The 10,064-nt window shown below is 51.7% G+C and overlaps 1 protein-coding gene across 1 annotated transcript in view; it reads left to right on the forward strand.

The window, feature by feature from the left end:
- Nucleotides 1-4,873: 4,873 nt before the first annotated feature.
- VWA5B2 (von Willebrand factor A domain containing 5B2) overlaps nucleotides 4,874-10,064 on the forward strand; it is a 12,267-nt gene continuing 7,076 nt past the window's right edge. Inside the window, exons 1-8 of the mRNA XM_006925775.3 lie at nucleotides 4,874-5,664; nucleotides 5,885-6,029; nucleotides 6,109-6,279; nucleotides 8,095-8,314; nucleotides 8,494-8,651; nucleotides 9,156-9,287; nucleotides 9,524-9,648; nucleotides 10,033-10,062. Coding sequence (XP_006925837.1) covers nucleotides 5,891-6,029; nucleotides 6,109-6,279; nucleotides 8,095-8,314; nucleotides 8,494-8,651; nucleotides 9,156-9,287; nucleotides 9,524-9,648; nucleotides 10,033-10,062 — 975 coding nt within the window. The 5' untranslated portion in view covers nucleotides 4,874-5,664; nucleotides 5,885-5,890. The remainder of the gene's footprint in view (nucleotides 5,665-5,884; nucleotides 6,030-6,108; nucleotides 6,280-8,094; nucleotides 8,315-8,493; nucleotides 8,652-9,155; nucleotides 9,288-9,523; nucleotides 9,649-10,032; nucleotides 10,063-10,064) is intronic.

Raw genomic sequence — 10,064 nt, forward strand, 5'->3', positions numbered from 1 at the left:
ACGATTCTCCATAATGTATGTGGGCCTCATCCATCCAGTTGAAGGCCTGAATAGAATTAAAAGACTAGCCTCTCCAGCAAGAGGGAATTCTCTAGCAGACTTCCTTCATATTTCATCTGCACCATCAGCTATCCTGGCTCTCCATCCTGCCAGTCCACACTGCAAATTTTAACTTGCCAGCCTCCATAATTGGGTAAGCCAATTCTTTAATAAACAAACAAACAAACAACTAATAAATATAAACACACACATAGATATAGATATATCTCCTATTCTGTTCTTCTGGAGAACCCTAATATACTACCTTAATCCAGTGATCAAAGTTAACATCACCAGTAATAGAAACTGACATGCACATCCTGATGTAATATAGTGAGAAGGATCTATCACTTATGTGGTACTCCTGCCAAAAGTGAATATCCTGAACCTAATCAGGAGGAAACAACAGACAAACCCAAACTAAGAGGAATTCTACAAAACAATTGGCCAGTACTCTTCAAAAATTTCAGTACTGTGAAAGAAAAAAAGAATGAGAATCTATTTCTGATCAAAGAAGACTATAAAGAGAACTATCAACTAAATGCAATGAGTGATCCTAGATTGAATGGGGGAGGGGAATATCTATGAGGAATATTTTTGCAACAATTAGTGAAATTGAAATATTGTCTGTAGGTTAGATAATAGCATTGTTTCAATGTTAAGTTTCCAGAATTTGACAACTATTCCGTGGTTATGTTAGAATTTTTTTTTTTTAAATCTTGTTCTTTAGAAACACACACTGAAGTTTTTATGGGTAAAAAGGCGGGATGTATACAACCTATTTTCAAATGTTTCCTCCCCAAAATGATATTCCTACAACTTTTGTTGTTTTGAAATAATTTCCAAATAAGAAGTTTAAAAATTAATTGTATAATTGTTCAATGTCTTTCGTGAGAAAAGAGACCCACCACTGTCTTATTTCCTGCTATAGCACAGCTGTAGCACATAGTGGGGTACAACAAGAAATATTTATTGAGTGAATAAATAATTAAATGAATGAACCAAACTATCTTCTGATTTGGGCTTCAGGCAGGGGCTGGGATTTTGAAAATCAAACTTGAGGCAGGCAGGAGGCCAATCTCCTCTTTCTCTATGCCTTACTATCTTTCAGCTTAAATCTGAGAGTATAGATGCTTCTGAGGTTTGGGGAAACAAGACCACTGCCCCCAAAGAAAGGAGGCAGCCCACAAGTATAAGACAATTGAGTTGTGCTTTGCAACAAGCGACCTGGCTGAGTGTCATTTTTTAAAGCTGCTTCCCTTCAGGTTTACCCTATCCCCACCGCCTATCACCACCAACCTTGATAAAGGTTGTTAGCACCTTTCTGCCCCAACCTGGGAAGTGTTAACTTGAGTTGAGGGGTGAGTTCTAATCTTCTGCCTTGGGTCAGATCAAAAGAAAAGCAGCACCCTACAGGACAGCTTGGTGGTGACCGAGGTCGGATGTCTTGGACAGGGATCTTAGTGGCCTAGCTGCCTGCTCCGCACAGAGATTAGAAAATAGAATCAGTTTTATTAGCAAGCCAGTGGGTTTCCTCATGTCATCACTGCAACTGGGTCAGCCAACACCTACTGTGTGCCAGGTCCTGTGGTAGGAAGAGAGAGTCACTCCCGGGATTCTCAGGGGCTGAATTGGCCAAGATTGGTTGCAGCTTCGGCCACACCCACCTGTCTCACTCCTTGCCTGAGCTCTACCAGCTCCCACTTCTGCCCACTGGCTTGGTGCTAGGTTTCCCTGCCATGACAGTAGAATAGATCCTTTCTCTACATGTTTCTCTTTTTTTGAGGTCAGCCAAGACTTATGGGAATTTTCAAAAGGAAGCATGTTAAGAGATTTAGGGAGACTAAGTGGATGTTAACTAAATCTATGTGGTAATCATTTTGCAATATATACATATATCAAATCATTATGTTATACACCTAAAACTAGTACAATATTATATGTTATATCGCAATAAAAAAAAACTTTGAAAAAAAGAGATATGTGAAAGTCGAAGAGAAATAGACCAAGAAATAAACATCAAGAAAACTATATTGTCAATGGTAGTAATTTAAAAACGAGTGTTCTGAGGCCAGATCACCTGTGATCAACAACCTGGCTCTACCACTTTACTAGTTTATGATGAGCCAGTTACTTACTTTGTCTGGGCTTCAGATTTATCATCTGTAAGATAATAATAGTACCTATCTCTTGAGCTGTTTTGATCTTAAAGGAGGTAATTCATGCTTACTATAACGCCTGGCCTATAGTAAGCGCTTGACAAATATTAACTAAGAGGAAAAAACAAATACACCCCTACTTATACTTTCCTTAGTCCCTCTGGCTCTCTCACCTTTTTCTGATGAGCTGATCCATCTGCTTGAAATATCTCCCCCTTCACTGATAAACTCCCATTTAGGACTCTGCTTAAACAGCACCTCCCCCTACCTTTACCATTATGACCAGGTTAGGTGCGCCTCTTAAAAGCTCCCTGTAAGAATCTTTTATAATATCCATTATATCTCTGTAACACAGTACTCGTCTTAATCTCCTGTAACTGTCTATTTGTCTTTTTCACTAAAGTATAAGTCTTTCAAGACAAAGTCTTGTCTTTTTTGCTCTATACTCCCTCACCCTCCCCTATGCCTGGCACACAGCAGACCACCCAAGCTCCATGCCATCCCTTAGCCCTGCCTATGATCTCCTCCACCTCCTGGAACCTGATTTGGGACCCTCTGGGGCTGAGCTGTCCCTTCCTGTCCTCAGCTGTCTGCCACGCTGCAGCCTACCACCAGAGTACCTCCCAGCTGGGCCTCAGAGATCCTGGTTGCTTCTCCCACAGAGTCCTTCTCCACCCTGGTGCCACAAGGCCTATACTGCCCTGCCATGTCCTGCAGGATGCTTTACATCTCTTGTTGAGCTGGAGCTGCTAACCTGTCTCTCCCTCCTTTTGCCTCAACCAAGACAGTCTTTCCAGCAGGATCTCGGGGCTGGTCCAGCTTCCCAGCAAAGCTGGGCTTCTACTAGTGTGTTGTCTAGTCTCTGACAGGAACACCATCTTCCTGGGACACTGTTGTGCATCCAAACTCTCCTTAGGACCAAAGACAAGGACCTCTTTTTTCCATTTCTGTGTGTTTGAGGCCCCTTAATGACTGCTCTCTGCAGCTTTGTGTTTGGCCCGAGGGCCACATGTACCTCTTGGTAAATTTGCAGAAGAGGCAGAGCACAAAACATCTACGGGGAGGTGGTTACTGCATACACTTACATGGAGCCTTCAGGGCCTGGGCTGGTCCTGGAGACCTGGAGTGCCTGGAGGGCCCATTGCTTGTTCACTATCTACTGTTTCTCCCCACGCCTGTAAGAGGGATGCTCACTCAGAATTTGGCTGGGGGCAGGTTAGGAGGAAAGGAGTTAATAGAACCATGGCTCAGATAGTATGGAAAAAACAGGGGGAGAACCCATCTGGAGCTTCCTGTGGGCTGGATCATTGTGATGGTGTGAATGCTTTCTCTATTGTTCTTGTGTATATTCACCCATGAAGTTCCCTGGGAAAAGACCAGGCTAAGGCTACCATGCTAAGTGATTTGAGCAAGGAAAGGATTGTGGTTGAGGGCTCAGGTGCTCAAGGAGGCAGGGGATTCTCCTGGGGCCAGTAAGGTGATGGTGACTGGAAACAGAAGGACAGAGTAAATGGGGAGTGGTGAGAACCTAAGTCTGGCTTGAAAGTCCACTCACTGCTTGCTGCCCACCTGCCCCTCCCAGCTCTCCACAAGCTCTATTTACAGAATGAGTGTGGACTCTGCAAGAAAGCTTGCATGGGTAACTGCTCCCCGCACCCCCCAACATGATCACTTCCCCAAAACTCCCAGACTCTTCCTCAGGGATCAGGGGAGAGATGTTACAGCCTTCCCTAACCTTTTGCAGCAGAACACTGTCAAGCCGCATAAGAATTCTGTCAATATCAAGGTACCAGTTTACAAGCAGAGACGTTTTCTCCTGTGGGCGCTTCAGTGATGAGGTGGGGGTCACTGCCATAATGGGGGTTAGTCTAGACTCATGAGAAGGTTCTGCAGACTGGAAGGCTTCACTTTCAAGGCGGTGGCAACTAAGTACAGGGAGTTAAAGCCTGAGAGGATGATCCTACCCACCCTCCCACCCCTGGAAAAAGTGTGGAGAGGTGGCACTGCAGTGGTGGGAAGGCTGGCTGCTCCGTGTTGGGGGGAAGTCGCTGCAGTGATGAGGGACCCCTGCATGGAGTGAGTGGTCACTGGAGTTATCACACAAGCTGAAAATACCTACAGTGATGCGTGAAGGTTTCTGCAGATGAAGGAGCACTTTGCAAAGGAAAAGGGCTGGCTTCTTGGGACGCGCGCGCGCGCGCGTGTGTGTGTGTGTGTGGGGTCCAATGGTGATAGGATGCTGGGGTTCGCTGCAGTGATGAGGGAGGATCAGTGCAGTGATGGGTAACCTAGCCAGGGCTGGGGTGCGGGGGTGGGGTGATATTGGGGTAGCTTTGATTGCTGCAGTGCTGGGGGTCTGCAGATAGAGCTACTCTGCTAGATGTGCAGGACGCCTTACTTCCTGAAGGACAGAAAGGGTGGGGCTTCGGTCCCGCATTGATGGAGGGCTGTGCGGTGGCGGAGACGCGGTCCCTGCACTGCGGTGCCCTGTCTGGCTTGAGCAGCCAGGGCTGGCGCGGAGGCGTACAGCGCCCGAAGCGGGAGGTGGCTGGGGGAGTGGGGAGCATCAGCCCCGCTGCAGAGGCAGGAGGGGCGGAGGCGGGCCAGAGCGGCGGCCTTTCCGAGCGTAGGCGGGACCAGCAGCCGCAGGGCCGACGCCCCTGCGCGGACCCAGAGCGGCCGCAGCAGGAGTCTGGAGCGGGATCGCCGCAGGTGCTGGGATTGAGTGCGGCCTCGGGCGCAGAGGCGGCACCACACACCCTTGTCCCGTCGTGGCGCCCAGAACTCCGCAGAGGACGCGACGGTGAGGCTGAGGCTGCCCGTGGGGAAGCAACGAGCCCTAGATCCAGCCCGCAGCATCCCGTGACCGCTCGACTGAGGCGGGCGGCGGCGGCTGCAGCCGCCCCCTACTCCCAGATGAGCTATGCCAGGGTGGGGAGAGGTGCCCTGGACGGATCCCATGAACTCCCCTTGCCCCATCACTTCTCTCGGTCTAGCCTCTGAAAGACCCCCTCCCTTCGCTTTCCCATATCGTTCTTCCCAACCCAACCCCCTCCACTCCTGCCTGCAGCCCCTCTCAGAGCCCGGGTCAGATGAACCGCTGAAGAGAGAAAGACTGCGGCCCTTCGGCTCCCCATCCCACCCCACCCCTGCTGTCCCTTGCTGTGCTGGGGGCACCCAGGAGGATGCTGGCCCTTTAATCCCTTGCTCCCCACCCAGACCATCTTCCATTTCTCCACCCGCGCCACTTCCGACAGCTGGCAGCTGCGGGGAGCCCCGGGGGGCCGGCAGGTATGGGGGCGGCGATGAGGCCCAAGAGCGGGTGATGGAACAGCTGTGACCTCCCCCCGCCCCTAGAGAAACTGGCGGCGGGACTGCTGGGCGCCTGAAGCGCCAGTTAATCATTAACCCTCCGCTTCCCGGGTCCTTGCGCTGCGGGAAGCTGCTCTCCACCCCGGCTTCCCAGGTAACTGGCGGGATGTGAGTTTCGCCATCCCCCCCTCCCAGCTTCCTTTTCGCCCTTTCCTCGCCACCTGTCGGCTGGGCCTAAGCCGGGATCATCCTTGCGCCCCCTGCAGGTCTTGTCTTTGTGCCTCAGTTAGATTCTACCAGGGGGCTTCCTGGAGTGCGGGTGGGTTGCCCTGGGCTCACCCTGCGCACCCTTTCATCCAGCACTCCTCCCCCAGTGCACCATGCCCGGCCTATACTGCCCCTCCAGCTGGACGCCGCTGACCCTCACCGACTCCTGGGTCCGGGCCTGCGCCAACGGACCCTGCCTCAGCTTGCGGGCCCGACTTACCTACCACAACCCGCAGCCACAGCCGGTGGATGGTGAGGCTGGGTGGGGGCGCGGGGTGATGGGGAACAGGTGCCGGGCGAGGTCCGACATCGCTTGTGTCCCCCGCCCCAGGAGTGTTCGTGTACCCGCTGGCCGAGGCCGAAGTGGTATCAGGCTTCGAGGCAGAGGCGGCCGGACGGCGTGTCTCCTTCCAGCTGCAGAGCCGGCGCCGCTCTCAGGCCGCTTGCTGCCGCGCGCTGGGTCCCGGGTTGGGGGCCTCCACGCCCCGCCGCTGCGCGCAGGGTGAGTCCAGGGCTCCCCAGCCCCGTCCCCCAAAAGCCAGTCGCACTCTCGTTTCTGCACCCGCTCTGCGTCGCCCCTCCCTCTCTCTCCCCCAGCCACTGATTTTTTCATTCGTTGATTCATCCCTTTATTCAACAGTTGTGGATTGGGCACCTGACGGGCGCCAGGTGCTGGAGGACTGACCCAGGTCCGACCCAGGGAGACAGATACAGCAGGCAGGCACACATCTGTCTCTCCCTTTTGAGCATTAGCTTCTGAACCTGGGACAGGGTTTTGGTCATCTCCAAGTCCCAGCATCTCACACCAAGGGTCTCAGTGAGTGCCGAGGACAAAAGCCTGCCCCTGTGCTAGGTTTTGTGGCTTGCACTTCATTCTTTCATTTATTTATTTGTACATTCATTTGATTCCTGCACATGGGATTTATCGTCCAAGCGAGAAGTGGCACAGAATCCAGTGCTGTTAAAAAGAGGCACAGAATCCAGTGGTGTTAAAAGCTGGCATAAGCCCAGCAGGTAGAGGCCAGAGTGAGGAATGTTCCAGAAGGAAACAGAGCCAGCATTTGACTGAAAGAAAGGATAGGATATGTTAAAGTGAAGAGGAGGGGAAAGACACTCCAGGCGGGGGCAATGGTGTAGGCAAAGGTCTGGAAGTAAGTTGTACTGGATGATGGTAAGAAAATACCTCCCTCATGTTTATAATGATTTATGTTTGACAAAGCCCATTCACTGGTATCACCTTATTTGAATCCAGAGAGGTATGTAATGCAAGTGTTGTTCTTCCCCTTTTATAGGTGATGAAAATAACAGCAATGGTCCCTTACATGTTATTCCTCACCATGATCTTTGAGACAGAGTTTTTATGACTCCCATTTTACAGAGGAAACTGAGGCTCCTGAAAACATGGAAGTTATCAAAGGACAGAGTTAGAAGCCACAGAGCTGAAATCCAAACTGTGCTTTCTCCATTGTAGCAGGCTGTCCCCAAGCCTTAGCTGGCCAGGAAGGAAGCCCCTTTCTTTGTTCTTACCATCCTACTTTCCTTACATCTTTTTCTTCTCTTAATTTATTCAGCAAATATTTCTCAAAAAGAATGGATGAATTATTGTGGGGAAATGAGGTGAAGTAGGGCTGTAAAGGTAGGCTGGGGCCAGACAATATAGGGCCTTGACTACTGCTGTACACGCCTGGCCATTTTTCCCTTAGCAGCAGTGGTGACCAGTCCTCAAATAAACCTACAATCTTAGTAAAATAATGTGCTTGGTACACAAATGCAGCATTATGTCTCTAGTAAGCTTCTAAACAGATTATTTCTCCTAAACTCCTCTTGGGTAGAAAATTCTGGAACCACTCCTTGTGGGCAATGGAGGAACCTCTAACTATTTATGAGCAGGGGATTTGTGAACAGAATGGATCCCAGGCTATGGGAGATGGTCTACAAGGGAGGGTCCTTTGGGAAGATGATATGCAAGGGTTGAATGAATAGGGGCAGACGCGGAAAGAGGGGCAGAGGATATGGGTCCCCCAGGATCTTGGGGTGGTGTGCACATGCCCCGTTCTCCTCAGCCTTCCATTAGCAGAGTGTTGTCACTGCTCCCTTTCCTGATGACAGCCAGATCCTTTTATCATTAATCTGTCTCTTTCTACTGTCATTCATCTTGTCTTTATCATGCTTCACCAACACGCTAGCCTATCGTCTCTCCAACCACACAAAGTCCCCCTTGCCCAGGCTCCCCTGACTCAATGCCTGCTCCCACCCCTATCTTCCCCCATCTCTTCTGCTTCCAGCCTCCTCTGACACCTTTTCTCATTTATCATAGGTCATCTCGTCTTGGATCTGGCCCAGGCCCGGTCTGCACTTGTGCTGCCCACTGGCCTCATCGCTGCGGCTGGCACCATGACAGTGACCCTGTGCAGCAGCCGGGAGCTACCCTCAAGGCCTGATGGGGTGCTGTGCATGGCTCTGCCCTCCGTGCTCACCCCACTGGCCCTGCCAGGTCCGCCAGGCCCCCCCAGACCTCCGGGGCTCTGTGACGACAGGTTGGGCCTATGGTGATTCTCTTCATCCCTCCCTCGGCTTCTCTGGGTCTAGTGAGGGTGAGGGGGCTTTGGCAAGGTGCCTGGGGGATGGGCAGGGTGGAGAAGGGCTGAGGCCAGTCAGCCAGAGGGGATAGGGGCTGTGGTAGTGGCCCAATGACCCTCCTCATGCTCCCTTCCAGCCCCACCAGCTGCTTTAGGGTGGGCAGCCCCCAGGAGGAAGGGCTGGCCTGGGAGGAGCCAGCTGCCCCTCCAGATGTGTTCTTAGGCCCTGCCCGCTGCCCTACCCCGTACACCTTCTCCTTCGAGATGCTGGTGACTGGGCCATGCCTGCTGGCAGGTGGGTGCCACTCCCAGTGTAGCTGACTGGGAAATAATTCAAAGTTCAGGGATGGGAGGAACACAGGCAAAAAGAAGATAGGGACCTAAGACTTAGGAACCTCCAGTCCCACACTGGGAGCATCCTCTGGCCATTTCTCCACAACACATACCTAGGTTTGTCAATGTCATTTTATTTATATGCCATTCCACTCACCGATGGGAAGAGAGAGGCTTACAAAGAGCTCAGTCCAAGTGATGAAGTGAAGTTTCCTTGTGCAAAAGGATGCTAAATCAGCATTTGGTTGGTATATAAGTCTTTGACGAGCCAGGAACAGAGTGGGAATCCACCTTCCAGCCCATGAAAGCAGACAAATTCCTCCTTGTCCATCCAACCCTATAGATCAGGCTCCAAAAGCTGAGCTTGCCCCCATACCAATTGTGGTCGGAAAAGGTGATGTTTATGCTCTTAGTACCGACTTGGGTTAGAGCAATCATCACCCCTCTCTGCCTCTATGTCCCTCAGGCCTGGAGAGCCCCTCTCATGCTCTGCGGGCAGATGCCCCCCCTCATGCCAGCTCTGCAACCACCATCTGTGTCACACTGGCAGAGGACCACCTCTGCGACCGGGCCTTGGAGATCCTGCTGTACCCCAGTGGTGAGAGACTGAGGAACACAGTGGGCCAGTTCTGACCTGCTTCAGGACTATCTGGGTAGCACTTTTTCAAGTATAGATTTCTGGGCCCCAAACCAGATGGACCAAGTCATCTGTGAGGGTAGGCCTGGTGGTGTAGGGAGGCTGGACCTGCAAGGTCCTCCCAGGACACTGAGACTGGTCAGCTGGGGTCCAGAGATAGGGCCTTCCCTGACAGAGCTATGTCCCTTCCTCCCCAGAGCCCCACCAGCCACACCTGATGCTGGAAGCTGGCAGCCTGAGCTCAGCAGAGTACGAGGCCCGGGTGAGGGCGCGCCGGGATTTCCAGAGGCTACAGCGAAGGGACATTGATGGGGACCGGCAGGTATTGCTGCTTGGGGGCCTGACCTGGCTCCTGGCCTGACTGCTGGCTGCATTTGTGCATGAGGAGCAGGCAAGCAGACTTGGGTGGGTGGAGGTCCTCTGCTCTTAGTAAGACCTCTCAGTAGCTGCCACCACCATCCCAGAGGGCTGATGACTGTTGTCACAGGAAGGCCCGTGCAAGTCTCCCTAGGATGTTTCTCAGAGAACAGGTCTAAGTGTGACATAGGCAGAGGATAGCCACCTGTCTCTGCTCTTGCTTTTACTCAAATGACTACAAAAAGTGCCTCCTTAAATAGAAAAAGTTTCCAGGGCTGGGTCCTGTTGCCAGCCCAGATTGGAGTTGTACTAAGCCTGGCCCAGGATGATTCTGAGATCCCATGTTCAGGTGTGGTTCCTGCAGCGACGCTTTCACAAGGA

This window comes from Pteropus alecto, unplaced genomic scaffold, assembly GCF_000325575.1.
Source record: "Pteropus alecto unplaced genomic scaffold, ASM32557v1 scaffold88, whole genome shotgun sequence".
Classification (NCBI taxonomy): domain Eukaryota; kingdom Metazoa; phylum Chordata; class Mammalia; order Chiroptera; family Pteropodidae; genus Pteropus; species Pteropus alecto.